This window comes from Chroicocephalus ridibundus, chromosome 17 (genome assembly GCF_963924245.1).
Source record: "Chroicocephalus ridibundus chromosome 17, bChrRid1.1, whole genome shotgun sequence".
NCBI classification, from domain to species: domain Eukaryota; kingdom Metazoa; phylum Chordata; class Aves; order Charadriiformes; family Laridae; genus Chroicocephalus; species Chroicocephalus ridibundus.
Window position 1 is genome coordinate 6,393,434 of NC_086300.1, and position 18,700 is coordinate 6,412,133.

An 18,700-nucleotide genomic window follows, 5' to 3' on the forward strand; every position below is an offset into this window, starting at 1 on the left:
GTGGGAGCGTTGACCTGCTGGAGGGCAGGATGGCTGCACAGAGGGGTCTGGACAGGCCGGATCGATGGGCCGAGGCCAACGGTGTGAGGGTCAACAAGGCCAAGTGCCGGGTCCTGCACTTGGGTCACACCAACCCCATGAACGCCACAGGCTGGGGCAGAGCAGCTGGAGAGCTGCCGGCGGAAAAGGACCTGGGGGTGTTGGTCGACAGCGGCGGAATATGAGCCCGCAGTGTGCTCAGGTAGCCAAGAAGCCACCAGCATCCCGGCCTGTTTCAGGAACAGCGTGGCCAGCAGGACTGGGGCAGTGACCATCTCCCTGTACTCAGCACTGGTGAGGCCCCACCTTGAGTGCTGTGTCCACTTTTGGGCCCCTCACCACAAAAAAAAGACATTGAGGTGCTGGAGCGTGTCTGGAAAAGGGCAGCGGAGCTGGTGAGGGGTCTGGAGCACGAGCCTTGTGAGGAGCGGCTGAGGGAGCTGGGGGTGTTCAGCCTGGAGAAGAGGAGGCTGAGGGGAGACCTTCTCGCTCTCTACAGCTCCCTGAAAGGAGGGGGTAGCCAGGGGGGGTCGGTCTCTTCTCCCAAGGAACAGGCGATGGGATGAGAGGAAACGGCCTCAAGTTGCGCCAGGGGAGGTTTAGGATGGATATTAGGAAGAAATTCTTCACCGAAAGGTTTATCAAGCATTGGAAGAGGCTGCCCAGGGAAGTGGTGGAGTCGCCATCCCTGGAGGGATTTAAAAGCCGGGCAGACGCGGTGCTGAGGGACATGGGGTAGTGGTGGGTCTTGTCAGAGTTACGTCGATGGTGGGACTCGATGATCTTAAAGGTCGCTTCCAACCTCGACGATTCTATGATTCTGTGATTCTATCTTCCCTTCCTGCACTTCTTATTCCTGATAACCCCATCCTAGACACCCAGGAGAGTCACCGGCAGGAGACAGCTTTGTTCTGGGGGCTCCTGCTGCGGCGCCAAGGGGTGAAGCTGGGCTGGCCGGGCTGTTGCATCTCCAGGCAAACTCCGCTTCCACCTCAGCAGCCAGATTTGCAGGGGAAAGGGTTTTCCTGAGGGGTGACAGCGTCAATCATTTCTTTGCAGAGATTTCACTGGCAACTCGATTTCTTCCATTGAAAAACAAGCACGGAGGGAATACCCATGGGCTGAGTCCTTGTAAGTATCCTCTAACATTTAAAGCGTCAGGAGCTCAGGTATTTTCAATCCTTTCATCTGGTTTTTGAGCCAAGGGTATGATAAGCCCGAGCACCCACACAAACTGTTTCCATCTCAACTCAAAGCTGAGCTGCTCAGCAAGAAACCATTTCCGTCTGAACTCAAAGCTGGGCTGCTCAGCAAGGAGGGGTGTGAATCCCCAGGGCTTCCTAGGACGGCAAAAAATGCCGTGAGCTGTGTCTCTTCCATCCTACGGGACCATCCCTGTGCCTATTTAATCAATGATCAGGCTACACTTAGCTTCAGCAGCCCAGGAGCAAGTGCCTGCTCCTGCGACGAGTGGTGATGATCCCTGTCGTGACTCAGAGAGATGTTTTAGTAAAGCTTCCACGGGATATTTTCCCCTGAAAATTCCACTTCCTCCTGGAATGCAGCTGGTGTTACAGTAAATGTCTGCTTGTCTCATTCCAGGGTCCTCCAGGACAATGTTCTGCGGGCAGTGAAGAGGCATTCACTGGAGGGTCTGCTCCTGCTGAAGCACCTGTAGGTATCATCCCCTGCCCACCATGGTGGGTTACTGCCTCCCCCTCCCTTGGACCCCTACTGCTCGATGCGCCCCCCCCCAACGCCCCTCCGCCTTATTCCTCCTCCATTTCGAGCTACAGCCAGAGCAGAGCCGGGTGTCTCGGTGCTGCCATAGTGCCCCGTGGGAGGATTCCCGCAAGGCCATAGCGCAGCTTTCATTTCCCCAAATCCAACCAAGAGGAGGCGGCTGCTGCCCTTTCCCACAGAGATTGGATGACTTGTAGTCAACCCCACGCTAACAGTGACCACTCCCCACACCCTGGGAGATTGCCCCCGGCTCTGTTTATCCGAGGACTGACATTTCTGGGGTGAGAACCACCTAGAACAAGGCAAAACCCACGCATGCCTTGCTTCTGCTAGGGCTTGGGGGGAAAGACCTCGGTTGTGGTGAAGACAGAGCTCCACATTGCTGACCGCTCTTGGGATAGCCCCTCTGGTGGCTATCTGAGGTGGAAAGAGAGAAGCCAGCACTGCCCCTTCCTCTGCTGAAATCCCAGATGGACCAGGGTTGGCAGGTCTCTGCTTCAGCCTCCAGCTCCGAGCAGGACTAACCTCACACCTAGCACAGGGTTTTTCTGTTTAAAAATCAATGAGGTTGCTCAGGGCCTTATCCAGCTGAGACACCCCCCCGCTTCTTGGAGGAGAAACGAATGTGCATCTACGGATGTCATATGAAATGTCAGATGAAATGGCAACAAGTGCTCTGTCTCTTCCACACCCTGAAAAGGAGCAGAAAAGCATTAGGGTTTTGGTTTTTCTCTTGTTGAAGTTCAGGTTTTTACATATTTTTTGGGGTTTCCTGTGCGGTGCAGGCAAAGGAAGTATGAAACAAGAACGGCAAAATCTTGCCCTGTTCTCTGTCCTCTGCTTGGCCGCTATCACGCTGTCTTTTTCTTATCCTAAAGGCTAAGCAGGAGAAATAAATCCCCCCGTGGAGGCTCAGAGCTGTAGTGCCCAGATCCCAGATTACCTGAGCCTCAGAGGAGACGTGGCTACACTCATTTCTCAACACAAACCTCATGTCAAAGACAAAAATACTACCGTGCAGAAAAACTGACAGCCAAGGAAGCATTGGCTTGGAGTTGGCTCGTGAGGGTCGTGTTTTGAGTCCCGTTCCTCTGTTATTAGAGCAGCTGAAATGAGGACACGGAGACGTGTCCCCAAATCCCCTCTGTTGTAGATCATTGCGAGTATCTCAGCTCCATCGCCGTTTGCATTCATAGCGTCATTTGTTGAGTGCGACCCTTACATGCTTGCATTTTTCCCAGAAAAAGGGAGGTTTTGTATTTTCTAGTCCTCGTGTTGGCTTGGAAGGAACCAAATCCAGGGTGGTCTTGGCCTTTCTGGAGCTGCTTTTGCGGTGAGCCAGCCCTAGGGCGGCGTCTAAGCCCTGTCTCAGCGCTGGGGAATGGTGGAAAACAAGGTAGTGCCAGTGCCGGGGCTCGCTGCCCACACCAGCTCCCCCTCCCCGTGGCTTTTTAGCAGGTACGTGTGCCCTACATTGTAGAAAAGAAGGATCCAAGAACTTAAAAGCAGGGAGCATGCTCTGCGGGATGTGGGTTGCAGGCGAAACGAGTCCGTTTGGGAAGAAACATGCTGCCAGCCACGCTCCCCTTCCACGAGGCTGAAAACTGAACTCTCCAAAGCACTTCTGAGATCGCACGTGCAAAGACCTTCCTCCCACCGCCTGGCTGCCACCCTGGGAGGTCCGGACCCCGCAGGCGAGAGCTGCGGTCGCTCCCCGATGCTCTCTCTCAACACTCTCTCCAAGCAGCCAGGCCATCTCCTACCGAAGAAACCTTGTGCGTTCGTCTCCTCTAATTTTAGATGCCTAATAATTGCCTGGGATTAAGCTAATTGTTCAGGCTCTCTTTATCTGTCATGGAGAGGAACAGGCACTTCCCATTCACCCAAACCATCTTGGGAACTTGTCTGAGGAGGGGCTGAATCACTCCCCAAATGTATTTCTCTCGCGCTGTTTGCTGCAGAACAAGCCCAGGCGGCGAATTCAGGCTGAGACAAGGAACCTTTTGATTTGTAAGGCTAGGCCAGGTGAGTCCCGCAGCTGCTGAGTGTCTACACACATCTCCCAGCAGAGCTGTGCAGGAAAGCGGAGTTTAAGCTACCCCTTCATTCTGCCCTTCCCGAGACTTCCATGTTCTTGATTTTGCATCTTTAATAGGGTCGCTTTAACATAATTTTTCACCAAAAAAGGGATGAAGAGAAAAATCGTAGAATGTGTTGGGTCGGAAGGGACCTCTAAAGGCCATCTCATCCAACCCCCTGCAGTGAGCAGGGACATCTTCAACTGGAGCAGGTCGCTCAGAGCCTCATCCAGCCTGGCCTTGAATGTCTCCAGGGATGGGGCCTCCACCCCCTCTCTGGGCAACCTGGGCCAGTGTCTCACCACCCTCAGTGTCAAGAACTTCTTCCTAATGGCTGATCAAAACCTGCCCTGCTCTAGTTTAAAACCATTGCCCCTCGGCCTATCGCTACGTGCCCTTGCAAACAGCCCCCCCCCAGCTTTCCTGGAGCCCCCTTCAGGGATTGGAAGGGGCTCTGTCTCCCCGGAGCCTTCTCTTCCCCAGGCTGAACCCCCCCAACTCTCTCAGCCTGTCCTCACAGGAGAGGTGCTCCAGCCCTCGGATCATCAAAAATAACCCTTTTCGTCACCCAGGTGGTTACCAACCCGTCCCTGAGCCCTCAGACTAGAGGTTCTGTTCCAGCTTTTCTGGCCGACTTCAGCAAGCAAAGCACCGGTGGCACCGGGGAAAGGCAGGTTCCATCCCTGTGGCGCATCCAGAGGTGGGCAAATCGGTGTGGTCCCTGCAAATGCATCCTCGGCTGCTAAACCGGGCCTGCGTAAAGCATCTTTTCTGTTATCAGCGAGGAAAATCGCGCCCTAAAATAATTCCGAGTGGGATCAGAGCTAGAAAAAAAAAATCACGGAGATGATAGGCACCTCCAGTCAGGAGGGTTATCACAGGTTACACACCACTGCAAGCTGATATCAGATACAAACACCGCAGGAAACCAGAGCCATGTAACATATATGCTGCCAGCGTCAAAGCAAATGAAAGTAAACATGACGGTGCAAACGTAATTAACATTTCGCGTTCTAATTTTAACAGGGATTTATCTTTCAATAAAATCCTGTCGCTTGAGGAACATGCTTTTGAGCCACTTCCTTTTTTGCAGCTTATGTGAGTTATAAAAGTTTCTTTCTAGTGTATTTAGTGAAGCCTGTTTGCATTTATAACCCTCCTTGTGCTAGAAAATGTGCCTGCTATTTTTAGCACGGTGACTAAATTTCTCCTGCTAAAAAGACTAACCGAGCTAAAGAGATCGATCGATGCAGATGGCTGGGTGACCCGCAGCAGGATGAGAGATCACAGCGTGGTTGTCCAAACGCAGCCATAATCGAAGCCATTTCTTGAAGGCTTGCTGTATCCCGGGGCAGAAATAGATTAAGCACATGTGCACTTCATTTCCTCTCCTTGGCAGGTTAAGAAAAAAAATGAGAAAATGGCAGTTTCCTCCCTATTCTACCTTGGATTTGCATATTTCCTACAAATCGATACCGGTTTTGGCTCCAGCTTCCTGTAGGACAGACTCATTTTCTTTCTATGATCTCCTTTTTCCCCAGAAACCTTAGCGGAAATCTCATCACGCGGATCCGGAACGGCGCTTTCCAGGCACGGCACGGGATGCAGTTTTTAGAGAAGCTGTAAGTCGAACAAGGTCCAAAGGTAGATAAGAGCGGGACTCGGCGGCGACAGCGGGGAAGAGCGGATTTACTCTCTGCGAAGAACTGAATCCTACCACAGACGTCATCCAGGGTCCACCAAGAGTCTGCAGCCCGAAAGCCGCTTTCTCCTGGGCTGCCCATCTTCTCCACGGCTTCCTTGAACCAGCATCAGGTTCAAACTGCAGCGGAGAGAGGCCACGGGGACGGATCAGAAATGCTGCGGGAAGGGAGAAGAGGCAGGGGGATGAAGGGTACGGGATGTGAGCCGGATTTCTAGCCGGAGATTTCACTTCGCGTATTTGCATTTAAAAGCAAAACGTCTCAAAAAACATCCATAAAAAGGAAACTTTGTTCTTTCGGTATCTGGAGAAAACGTGACTTAATCCATAGCACGTTCTATCAAGAAGCCCTTCCAGGGGCAGGATCACCGTTTCCATCCGGACCTGAAGTAAGCGGGAAGCCAGGGCGTTTTGCCCACCGAGGGTTCACAGACGTAAGGAAAAGCCCACGGTCTCCCTGCGCTTGCTCCTGCAAAGTGCCATGCTTCTCAGGTGAGACACCAAATAAGGTGGGATAATAAATTAGGAATGACAATTCCCATCGGACTAGGCCGCAGCTTTGCCTGGCCGGATGCGGTAACAGAGTAAAAGTTTATGGACAGTGGAAATGGAAGAAAATACGGAAAGTTAGACTCCAAAATAACATCAAAGTCCTGGTCAAGGGAAGCAAAGAGAAGGTGTGAGCTGAGGAGGAAAGAAAGAGATGTTGTGTTTTCCAGAAGCAGCACTTCTGGGCTTTTGCTCTTTGAGCTGGAGATAATCAGGACCTGATGTATTTTGTGAATCAGCCCATCAGCATGTGTTCCTGCCTCCAGCCTTCATCCCAGCCCCTTCCTCACACGCCTAGCGCCGAGCCAATTTTTTATCTCCGGGCTGAAATTTCCTATGTTTGTTCTCTACTTGAAAGGAAATTCTTTGGGGAGGTTTGAGCAAAAATTGTTCAGCCAAATCCACATCTGCCATCCATAAAAGCGGGCTGGATCCTTACCAACCATAAGCCTCTTTACACCCCTCGCACAGTAGAGGGGAGCCTGGAAAGCGGATTTCAGTGTAATTCCGCATCAGATCCAACAGGCACAACTCTCTTTGGGCCTCTCTGCTATTCAAAGGGCAGAAATGTGAAGCCTGGCAAAGAGGGAAAACTCCTTGATCACAGAAATATTTTGCAATGATCTAGTGGAAAATCACTTTGATTTCGCTGTGTTTGTACAATTCAGGAACCGCTGGGTTGGTTTTTTTTTTTTGACTCTACAGTAAGTGTTTTAACCACCTCCCGTTTCTCCAGTGCCCGCTGATCTTGGCTTTCCAGACTCGTGGGCAAGAGAACACGGGGACACGCTGTCCCCACGTCCCCCTACCCACCCAGCTCCCGTCCTTCCCATCACCCCCTCACAGCGGTGTGTTGTGTTTTTCAGGACCCTAAGCCATAACCCCCCGTCCGTTATTGCTGACACATCGTTCTTCGAGCTGCCTTCCGTCAAATATCTGTAAGTATTGACTAAATTTTACGAGATTAATACAGATCGTTGTCTCTATCAAGTGCCCGATTGTCAGGAAAGCAGAGATCCAGCAGCAGATCTCACTTTTCTCCCAACTTTATTCTGCTGGAGGCAAAAATAACCCCAGCACTGGCAGAGCGAGGCAAAGGCCAAGCGGTCCGGGTGTGTTCCCAGCTGCAAAGCAACCAAGGAGCCGGGACGCACAGACGCCAAGGTCTGGGGTTGTGGGGTGGCCTGAAGGGTGTGGGAATGCCCCTCGCCCCTGCTTGGGTGCTGAGAAGGTGGGATCCTGGTCTTTGGGGTGCTCATGCCGGCAGTCCTGGGCTCCTGCGCACCCCACATCCCCGCCCCGCTGCCTTGACGCAGCTCAGGGCAGGGGATGTCTGTGTTCATCACAATTCACAGCATCCGATGGCTCCTGCTCGCATCGATGTGACTCCTCGGGGAGGAAGACGTGCAGGGTTTTTGCAGAGGTCCTTCCTGCTGGCAGCCCTGCTATCCCACAGATACCCTTTGCTTTCTGCTCAGCACGTTTTCTCTTTTCACTGCTATAATCTCTCTTCCCACGGTCACAGTGGATTCACCCTCTTGGGCAAGAAGCGTCTCCCTCCGAGGGCTGGAGCTGCACTCATGGAGAGCAGGAGGAGGGGTTTTGAGCCAGGGAATCCTTTCAGTTTGCATTTATCTCCCACGAGAGCTGCGGGATCCCCTCCTGAATCAGACCCCATGGTTAGGAACAGGTCAAAGCAGAAAGACGATAGGGTTTTGAGTCATTTCTGTTTGATTAGGCAGAAGTGGATCCCCCTGCGAACACCACCACAATCACCAGGGACCTCTTCTTCTTCTCAGAGCAGAGTCCTGGTAACGCGGCCTGAAAAATTAATGCGGTTTTTCAAATCCTTTCAGAGACCTGGGTGCGACAGAAGTGATTCAGCAGACATTGCTCACGCTCCTCCTGACAACAGTCCGCTTGGAAAGGCTGTGAGTACGCAGGGACTCGGTCCCAGCTGCCAGCAGATCGTAATTGCTGGAACAAAGGGTCTGCCTGGGAGACAAACCAGCTCGCCACTAAATCAGAATAACCCCAGTGAGCCTAAGGTTTGCTATTCACTTTTGAGAACCTCCCAAACTCACCTGCTATGAAACGGAATCTCACCTTTTAGATCACGTTTTCCAGGTTTTTCGAAGGGAATTTTTAAATCAAGGTGGGGCGTGTTTCTGTTTCAAACAGCGTTTTGGGATCGGTTCCATTTTCAAAGGTAAAATCAACATTTTGATGCCACCGGAGAAGCCTATTTTCTATTTGAATCCTCTCCGAGACCTTTGGAGAACGTATTTGTCCATCGGAACGGTGGGGTGGGAAGTTTTCCAGAGCCGTAGAAGAAATCCAAGCAAAACTGTGATCTGTGCGTTACCTGAGTTGGACTCGGAGACAGGGATTGAGATGCTGGGTTTTTCTCCAGTAACCTCTTATCTTTAGCAAACTGCCCGGTGACATGGCCTGCTGCCTCTGCCAGGAGAAACCCACCACCGAAACCCCCTGCAGGACCATCAAGTTCCACTGCGAGAACCTGTGCTCCGTCAGCGCTCCCCACTGCGGTAGGCTTCCCCATGACGTAGACTCCCCAAATCTGCCCCTTTTCCTCTAGCTATAGTAGCATGGCCCTATTTTGTGTGGTTTCCCAGGCAGCGTTGGTCACTTCGATGTCATCAGTCCAGCCCGGTGGCCCCTGGCCAGTTCCAGGGACACTAAATCTGAGCAGATTTAATGAGTTGAGCACAGATTTAGTGAGCTGAGCACAGCTAGAGGAGCTCCGTCCGTGTGAGGCCTTTAAATCAGCCAGTGCAGGGAGCTCAGGTGAGACCTGGGAGGCCCCTGACTCTGCTCCCGGAGCCACAGGCACAAAAATCTCCCCCTTGAGCCTATGACTTGGAAAAAACAAGGGTTGAAAAGTTACTAGTGATTGCACATATCTTCTGTGTCAAATACTATCTTGAGAAGAAATAGCTTGCTGGGCTAAACAAACACACGAGCTTCCAATCCACACAGCGCATCTAGCCAAGGCAATCATGCGTTCCCAGTACCCTTCCCAAGTGCTGGAAGGCACCGTCTGCTCATAAGGCCTCCAAATCCCCCCTGACAACCTCCCGAGCCTTTCCAGTGCCACCATACCTTGGCTAACCACAGCTCAGCGGCGAGAGGGGTCCCAGACACAGCACAGACGTGGCCAAAGGGCCCAGTGATGTTTGCATTGCTCTGGTAAGGTGTCGAGCTGCACCTCAAACCTGCCACCCATACTGGAAACCCCCAAAACTGAGCATGGATGCCCCCCGGCAGACTCTATAGAACCCTCCTGTGATGTTAGAGCATGTTGGAAGGGGGCAGGGATATACAGGCTCCAAAACTTGCCTGGGTGACCCCCCCAGACAATTGCCTGGTCTCTCTGTCACCCTGCTCCCCATGGGCAGCAGAGAGGACAGGAACCCCGGTCTCCTTCGCAGGGCATTAGGGGAACACCGAGCATCGTTATTCTCTCGTTAGCCTGGGCAGCGTGAGCAATGCGCTGGCCCGCTCCATCTTTGCAAGGGGTAACAAATCGGAGACAAGCTGGAGTTCTGCAAATAGGTACAGGAAGGTCCCCGAGTAACTCATTTTCAAACTGGAGCTGGACAAGTGAGCCTAACCTCGAGAAGGCTCCGAGGAGACCTTGGAGCCCCTTCCAGTACCCAAAGGGGGCCTACAGGAAGGATGGGGAGGGACTCTGGATCAGGGAGTGTAATGATAGGACACGGGGTAACGGCCTTAAACTGGAAGAGGGGAGATTGAGATGAGATCTGAGGAAGAAACTCTTTGCTGTGAGGGCGCTGAGCCCCTGGCCCAGGTTGCCCAGAGAAGCTGTGGCTGCCCCATCCCTGGAGGGGTTCAAGGCCAGGTTGGACGGGGCTTGGAGCAACCTGGGCTGGTGGGAGGTGTCCCTGCCCAGGGCAGGGGGTGGCACTGGGTGGGCTTGAAGGTCCCTTCCCACCCAAACCATTCTGCGATTCTGTGAAAACAGGCTGCTAAGCCATTTAGGGCTAGGTACCTCAAAGGTATTTATGCGTCCGATTTCCTGTCATTTTAACAGGGAAAAAAAAGGCCTAAATACCTTCGCAATCTGTAAATATTCTTGACCATGTCACCCTGCCTCTGGCACGAGGCTATCTGCAAAGCAGGATTAGAGATAAGGGTGTGTTTGCAGCCTTGGTGTGGGACTCTTCAAGACTTATCCTGGCTCTGCAGACTCAGCGGGTGCCCTCCTGGGCCGTTTGCGTGGCTCTGGGTCAAATCCCCAACGTTTTCCACTTCTTCTAGGCCAGGGTGATGGGAGCTGCACCCACCAGCAGCGAAAAAGCTCTCCGTTATCAGGGGCTCGCTCTGACTGCAGCTTGTGGCAGACCACAATATTTTAACATGAAATATCCCAGGTTTTCCTGACCGCAGGGAGACGGGCTGGTCGGGATAACTGCTCAGGGACAAACACCGTGTCTCTGGGTGTTCTGCTTTCCAGGCTCGCTCCCAGTTTAAAAGCTTTATGGTGATTTTAGCGACTCAACACTGGCTCGTATCGAGCTGTGGGAAACTCTCCGACAGCAAACCCATTCCCCCGGGATGCTTCCCGTCGATCCAAAGAGACCCCTGGGAGAGACCAGAAAAGAAACATCTATCTGTTCTGCCCCATGAGATAATCTGATTGATTTAACAAGATTTTTTCCCCGTCTGTAACACGTCCACCCTTCAGTTCACGCACTTCCCTGTCTTAAAGCCGAGCGCCTGCTGCTTGGGGTAAACCTTTGACCCTGTGTTTTGGCAGAAAGCTTCTTGTGATGCCGAGCCACCGATCTGCTCTCTCGGTGTTTTACAGCTCGCGCGGCTCCTCTGGCAGAGACACAAGGAGAAATAATAGAAGCCGTACAATCCAGGAAACTGAGCGTCAGCACGGTGTTGAACCTCAAGCCCAAGGAGCCTTCACTCGGAGAGCATGAAACTGTAACGCTTGCGGTTGTCCTGAGCCTGACCAGCACTGACGGTGATCTCAGTAACCCCCACGATCACATTTCTGGAACAAATTCATATTCCCCTCAGCAGCTATCCAGGCAGGAACGTAAAACCAGTACGGAGCTGATGCTGATGCTGCACAGCGCTCAGCGCATGGGCTGGACCAGTGAAACTGCTATGAGGAAACTCTATTTTCTAGACAAGGCGCTAGTGGCCGAGCTGAAGAAGCAGCTGCACAAGGCTAAAATCGTCGTGACTGTGAAAAACATCGTCTCAGCCCTGCCAGTGCCTGGCGTGCTGAAGCAGGAGGTGCAGGAGATCCCGGCAGCGGAGGGAGAGACAACCTGGGTAAAAAAGCAGCGTGACGTAGGTTTGAACCGTGCAACATCGAACCCCTGGGAAGCAGCTGGCAGGTTAAACCCCACTGACAACCTCTCGGTCTTCAGACAACGCAAAATATCCACACCTCCTTCAAAACATTCCCTTTCCCACTCCCCAGCAGAGGCCCCTCATTTATCTGGGTCTTGTAACATTCAAAATTATTCCGATACTGTGGAACAGACCGAGAAAACTCCTGGGATGGAGGATGTGGAGGATGTAGAAGATGCAGAGGAGGCACCATCTCCAAGGCAGGACTATGTTTGGACTTACAGGAAGCACAAGCAGGAGGACAGCCCGTATCTGAATAAAAGCACTCAGCTTTTCTCCAAGACGTTTGGCAACGTGAATCCAGAGGAAGAGCCCACAGCGACAGCAAGTAAAGCAGAGACTAAACACAAAACAGCATTTTTTTGATACGCTGTTGGTTAACGACAGCCCCCCCACTGCAAGCAGCGTGCTAGAGGACACTGCTGAAGAAAAGGGTTCTTCTCTAGGTGGGCATTTACCAGCCATCCCTCAAGCCACAAAAACACATTGGAAGCAACAAAAGGAAGGATCCGGTTTCCTCAATAAACCAGGTAGCTCCGACAGCCCGGACGATGCGCTGGTTCAAGGAGACCTCTTTGAAACCAAGGTCAACCATGACCTGCGCTTGCTCATCCCCAACGAAGCGCTGCGGACGTTCATCGCCCAGGTGGCACGAACCCTGAGGATGGACGGCCGCCGGCCCGAGCTCCAGCTGGCCTGTGCAAAGGTGGTCTCGAAGACGGAGCTGCTCGTAAAGCTGCTCAGCGAGGGGCAAGATGACCAGGCAGCCTCTGCTGTCACGGGCCAGTGTCTCCTGGAAGGGAATGTTTCCAATGGCACGGCCAAGGAAACGGGCAGGAAATTCACAGGGAAGGTAGGAGAGATACTGGGCGTTGCTGGACACGTCCTTCTGGACAACGGGGAACGGAAGGAGCAACTCTCTCTCCCCTCCTGATTTTCTCTCCTTTGCTCCCAGTTGAAAGCAGAGTACACCTTGGGTGACGGGTTCCCGTTATCGATGTCGGTGTCCATCATGATTGTGATTATTCTCACGGTGATTTGTCTTCTCGAGGTAAGCCGGTCACTTGTTTGACAGACAGCTGTCAGTCAAGCCTTGTAGCTGGAGTGCACCGGGGCAGGGTGGTGCCTCCCCACACGGATTCTGAGCCCCGGGGTGCCGATGCGAATGCCCGTGGCTAGCACAGGAGATGTTCTTCCAACCTTGGAGCTGGTCACGGCATCCATGCAGCTCAGTGCGGCTTCAAGCCTGCTTGGAGGGGATTGTCTTGGCATCTAGATGATCTTTAAGGTTCCTTCCAACCCAAACCATTCTATGATTCTGTGATCTGTAGCTCTGCTTTGCAGTTTTCCGAACAGCTTCCTTGAGTGGGGCTGCGGCACGTTCCCAACCCAGCCTCTCCCATCAGCCCTTCCCTGAGTTTTATCCCGCAATCCCAACCCTACAGAGTCACCTCCCAGGCTCTTCTCCTGACCCTGGCCTGCTCTCCTGCCCACGCTGATTGCTTTCAGCCATGCAGCGATTCCCCTGCTGCCTTCCCTCTTGCCAAAATCACAGAATAGAATCGTAGAATTAAATCACAGAATCGTTTGTTGGAAGGGACCTTAAAGCTCATCCAACCCCGCTGCCCTGGGCAGGGACACCTCCCACCAGCCCAGGTTGCTCCAAGCCCCGTCCAACCTGGCCTTGAACCCCTCCAGGGATGGGGCAGCCACAGCTTCTCTGGGCAACCTGGGCCAGGGGCTCACCGCCCTCACAGCCAAGAATTTCTTCCTCAGATCTCATCTCAATCTCCCCTCTTCCAGTTTGAAGCCATTCCCCCTCGTCCTATCACTCCATGCCCTTGTAAAAAGTCCCTCCCCAGCTTTCTGGGAGGTACCGTTCAGATACTGGAAAGCTGCTCTAAGGTCTCCCCAGAGTCTTCTCCTCTCCAGGCTGAACACCCCCAACTCAACTCTCCCAGCCTGTCCTCTGGAAGGACAAAATCAAGTCCTTCGGCAAGGCGTGACGGCTCCGCATGGGTCAGGGCAGTGGGACAGGCTGGGGGGAGGACCCAGGGTGCCCACAGGCTTTCAGCCCCCATTTGGGGCCCTTCTCGGAAAACAAAACAAAACGGAACAAAACAAAACGGCTTTTATTTCTTTAAAACCCGACCTACGTGTTTCAGGCCGGGGTTAAATCGGAGGGGAGCACCCTGCAAAACGCCGCGCAGATAAGAAAGGCAGACATAAACACTGCTGAGATTAGGAGAGCTCTGGGAGTTCGGGTCATTCCGGAGGCAGGGAAAAGCAGGGAGTTGGGAAGGGAGGATGGGCTCTTTCTAAAATCGTGGCTGCTGGTACAGGCTTGCACGTGTATATAACGGGCTCGGTTGGAGGAAGAACCTTTTGGCCTCCCTTGTTTTTGCAGAGTACGACGAGAAAATCCTGATGTTACAAGTCACTCTCCCCCTCTCTCTTTCACCAGGCTTGCTCCCAAAAAAATGCAGCTGCTTCCCAACCCCGAAGTACCACTAAATCACAACCGAAAAGGTAACGAACCCCTGCGTCGTGCCACTGCTGTGTCATGAATGATCTTTACTCCTAACAGCACCTAATCCCTGAGCCCCGGGCATGTGGGCACCGAAGACTCGCCAGATTAGGTTAAAAACACAGAGCTTTTTTAAGACACCCAGAGAAGGGACCCCAAAGCTGTGAGCTCACATCTCAGGCAGCTGCACCCTGGATGTGGTGGATGTCTTTGGCCCCGGGCTCCCATGTGGTCCCACGTCCCTGCAACCACACTACCCAGCCCCGAGGAAATGCCTCCCCGCTCTGGTTCCCATCAAAACTCTTCTCTGGTGCCAGCTCAGCCCTATTTCATAGCACCTTAGAATCACAGAATGGTTTGGGTGGGAAGGGGCCTTAAAGACCATCTCATTCCACCCCCTGCCCTGGGCAGGGACACCTCCCACCAGCCCAGGTTGCTCCAAGCCCCGTCCAACCTGGCCTTGAACCCCTCCAGGGATGGGGCAGCCACAGCTTCTCTGGGCAACCTGGGCCAGGGGCTCACCGCCCTCAGAGGGAAACATTTCTTACTAATAACTAACCTAAATCTCCCCTCTTCCAGCTTAAAACCCTTCCCCCTCGTCCCATGGCTCCCCTCCCTGCTCCAGAGTCCCTCCCCAGCTTTCCTGGAGCCCCTTTAGGGACTGGAAGGGGCTCCAAGGTCTCCCCGGAGCCTTCTCTTCCCCAGGCTGAACCCCCCCAGCTCTCTCAGCCTGTCTCCACAGCAGAGGGGCTCCAGCCCTCCCAGCATCTCCGGGGCCTCCTCTGGCCCCGCTCCAACAGCTCCGTGTCCTTCTGCTGTTGGTGCCCCAGAGCTGGAGGCAGCGCTGCAGGGGGGTCTCCCCCGAGGGGAGCAGAGGGGCAGAATCACCTCTCTGGATCTGCTGGTGACGGTTCTTTTGATGCTCTGGAACCCTCAGCACAAGAAGGACATGGAGCTGTTGGAGCGGGGCCAGAGGAGGCCCCGGAGATGCTGGGAGGGCTGGAGCCCCTCTGCTGTGGGGACAGGCTGAGAGAGCTGGGGGGGTTCAGCCTGGGGAAGAGAAGGCTCCGGGGAGACCTTGGAGCCCCTTCCAGTCCCTAAAGGGGCTCCAGGAAAGCTGGGGAGGGGCTGTTTGCAAGGGCACGTAGCGATAGGCCGAGGGGCAATGGTTTAAACTAGAGCAGGGCAGGGTTAGATCAGCCATTAGGAAGAAGTTCTTTCCACTGAGGGTGGTGAGACACTGGCCCAGGTTGCCCAGAGAGGGGGTGGAGGCCCCATCCCTGGAGACATTCAAGGCCAGGCTGGATGCGGCTCTGAGCGACCTGATCCAGTTGAAGATGTCCCTGCTCACTGCAGGGGGTTGGACGAGATGGCCTTTAGGGGTCCCTTCCCACCCAACACGTTCTGCGATTCTGTGATTTTGCAGCGCTGTAGATGCCACCCATCCCACATTAGCTGCGGCCCCAGCAGCACAACCTTCCTGCTGGTAACTGCCCCCACTTTTTATCCTGCTTTTCCTCTTTTTTCCCCCCAGATTCTTTCAAAAACTCCTGCCCCGGGCACGGAGCGTGGAGGAGGACAGCGTCAGAGCGCAGGTAAGGGCAGGGAGCGGGTCTGGCCGCTGCCCGCGCCACCGGCCGCTCCGCAGCCTGCCCCTACGACCTTCCCTCCCCGGTGTCCCCAGGGCTGACGCCAGCCCCGGGGCAGCCCCGAGGGGGGTCCCTCCGCGCCGGGGTGGCTGCGGGACCTGCACCAGCTCCTCACCTCCCAGCAGGAACGGGCCCTGGCCCAGCCGCGCGACTGGAACGCCCCAGAGGAGGAGGAGGAGGAGGAGATGGAGATCTTCAACAGGGCCCAGCGACGCTAAGGGGGACGGGGACGGGGACGGGGACGGCGGCTGTTGCGCGGCCCCAGCGTGGGCACTGCTGAGCCCACCCGGCGCCGCCGTTTCCTGGGTGTTATTTCCTTGGTTCCTTCCTCAAACGGTATTTCCTCGGCGTTCTTTTCTCAGCTCTTATCTCCTTGGTTATTTCCTTGGATGTTATTCCCTTGCGATTATTTCCTTGGCTGTTATGGCCTTGGCTGTTTCCCCGGCTATTTCCTCGGATGTTATTTCCTTGGCTGTTATTTCCTTGGCTGATATTTCCTTGCCGTTATTTCCTTGTTATTTCCTCGGATGTTATTTCCTTGGCCTCTGTTTACTTGCCGTTATTTCCTTGGCCATTATTTCCTTGGCTATTTCCTCGGATGTTTTTTCCTTGCCGTTATTTCCTTGGCCATTATTTCCTTGGCTATTTCCTCGGATATTATTTCCTTGCTGTTATTTCCTCGGCAGTTATTTCCTTGGCCATTATTTCCTTGGTTATTTCCTCGGATGTTATTTCCTTGGCTGTCATTTCCTTGACCATTATTTCCTTGGCTGTTTCCTCAGACGTTATTTCCTCGCTGTTATTTCCTTGGTTATTTCCTTGGATGTAATTTCCTTGGCTGTTTCCTTGGCTGTTATTCCCTTGGCTGTTATTCCCTGGGATATTATTTCCTTGCTGTTATTTCCTCAGATGTTATTTCCTTGGCTGTTATTTCCCTGCTGTAATTTCCTCGTTATTTCCTTGGCTGTTATCTCCTTGACCGCTCTTTCCTTGACCGTTTCCTTGGCTGTTATTTCCCGGGATGGCCTTTCCTTGCCGTGACCCCGACCGATGCCGGCAGCGCCCGCAGCAGCCGCGCAGGGGGGACACACGCCACCCCCCCGCCCCGACGCCCTGTGGCTCCCCTGCACCCCGAGCGCGACGGTCCCCCTGCACGGAGGGGGACGGGGGGGACGCTGCGGGCGCCGTGCGCTCGGGACCCCCAGAGCTCACCCCGGCGGGGTGGGACCGGGCGGCTGCGAGGATTCCCAACACGCGTGGGACACGCTCCGGCGGGAAGGGACGTCCCCACGGGGTGGCGTGGCGTGTCCGAGGCCGTCACGGTTGTCGGAGGACAGGGAAGCGCTGCCGAAGTCACCGTGAAAACCCGGCGGGTTTTCACCCAAAGCATCCTGCGAGCAGGGGGGAAGCGCACACGCGTGTGTCCGGGCCTGCACACGCATGCACACGCGTGTGTCGCAGCCGTGAATGGACGGTGGGGAGGTGGCTCTGCCCGGGGGGAGCACCAACCCCAGCCTGTGACACCCATGTGCACACGTGAGCAGGCGTGTTCAGGTGTGTGCAGGTGTGTGCAGGCATGTGCGAGTACACACGTGTGGGCAGGGGTCTGGGTGAGCCTGCCTGGGCACGTCTGTCCATGCGTGTGCAGACGTGTGCCCGCTCGGGCGTGTGTCTGTGCACCTGTGCCTGCCACGCGTGCGCTCGTGTGTCTGCTTGTGCGTGTGCTCACGTGTGTTTGCATGTGTGCGTGCACGTGGGGCTTCGTGCACACGTGTGCCTGCCATGTGTGTGCACGTGTGTGCTCGTGTGTACATGTGGGCGCGTGCGTTTGCACGTGTGTATGAACATGAGCGTGCGTGTGTGTGCGTGTGTATTTATTTGCACAGGTGTCTGAGCGTGTGTGGACCTGCGCACGTGTGTGCACGTGTGTTTGCATGTGTGTATGAGGGCGTGTGTGCATGTGTGTATGTGTGCACGTGTGTTTGTGTGTATGAGCATGTGTGTGTGTGCATGTATGTGTGCGCGTGTGTGCATGTGTGTGTGTATTTCCACACGTGCGTGTGTATTTCCACATGTGCGTGAGCATGTGTGCGTTTGAAAATGTGTGTGCACGTGTGTTTGCATGTGTGTATGAGCATATGTGTGTATGCGTGTGTGCACGTGTGTTTGCATGTGTGTATGAGCATATGTGTGTATGCGTGTGTGCACGTGTGTTTGCATGTGTGAATGAGTGTGCATGTGTAGGCATGTGTGCACGTGCGTATGAGCAGGTATGTGTGTGTATGCGTGTGCGCACATGTTTTGGATGCGTGTGCACGCGTGCATTTGTGCTCGTCTGTGCGTGCACGCGTGTATTTCCACATGTGTATGAGCATGTGTGCATTTGCAAACGTGTGTGTGCACGTGTGTTTGCATGTGGGTATGAGGATGCGTGTGCATGTGTGCTCGTGTGTGTGCATTTATGAACGTGTGTCCATGTGTGTGCATGTGTGCACGTGTGTGTGCATGTGTGTGCACGTGTGTGCGCATGTGTGTGTGTGTATTTCCACGTGTATGAGCATGTGTGCATTTGCAAATGTGTGTGCGTGTGTGCACATGTGTTTGCACGTGTGTATGAGGGTGTGTGTGCATGTGTGTACGTATGTTTGCACATCTGAACGTGTGCATGTGTGTACGTGTTTGCACGTGTATGAGCATGTATGCGTGCACGTGTTTGCACGTATGTGCATGTGTGCATGTGTGCATGTGTGTGCATGTGTGTGTGCGTATTTCCACGTGTGTATGAGCATGTGTGCATTTGCAAATGTGTGCATGCATGCACGCACACACATCCCCATACATGCAAACACATGTACACGTGTGTTCACATGTATGAACGTGTGCATGTGCGTGTGTCTGCACGTGTTTGCATGTATGAGCATGTATGTGTACGTGCATGCGTACGTGCATGTGTGTGTGCATGTGTAAACGTGTGCATGTGTGTACATGTTTGCACGTG

General features: G+C 53.9%; 1 protein-coding gene across 1 annotated transcript; it reads left to right on the forward strand.

Annotated features, from left to right (window-relative positions):
• The first annotated feature begins 4,436 nt into the window (after nucleotides 1–4,436).
• Nucleotides 4,437–12,161, forward strand: LOC134524556 (uncharacterized). The gene is made up of 6 exons (XM_063354695.1): nucleotides 4,437–4,560; nucleotides 5,402–6,239; nucleotides 6,978–7,049; nucleotides 7,968–8,042; nucleotides 8,542–8,660; nucleotides 10,964–12,161. The coding sequence occupies exons 2-6, from the start codon at nucleotides 6,157–6,159 to the stop codon at nucleotides 11,890–11,892; spliced, it is 1,278 nt and encodes a 425-aa protein (XP_063210765.1). The 5' UTR covers nucleotides 4,437–4,560; nucleotides 5,402–6,156; the 3' UTR covers nucleotides 11,893–12,161.
• Nucleotides 12,162–18,700: the final 6,539 nt, after the last annotated feature.

What these genes read in the sequence shown, in the direction of transcription:
- LOC134524556 (XM_063354695.1), top strand. Translation starts at nt 6,157, where the DNA reads ATGGACAGTGGAAATGGAAGAAAATACGGAAAGTTAGACTCCAAAATA. An exon ending in TCAAGGGAAGCAAAGAGAAG is followed by an intron (nt 6,240 to 6,977) that starts GTGTGAGCTGAG and finishes TGTGTTTTTCAG; the next exon opens with GACCCTAAGCCATAACCCCC. An exon ending in ACAGTCCGCTTGGAAAGGCT is followed by an intron (nt 8,043 to 8,541) that starts GTGAGTACGCAG and finishes TCTTATCTTTAG; the next exon opens with CAAACTGCCCGGTGACATGG.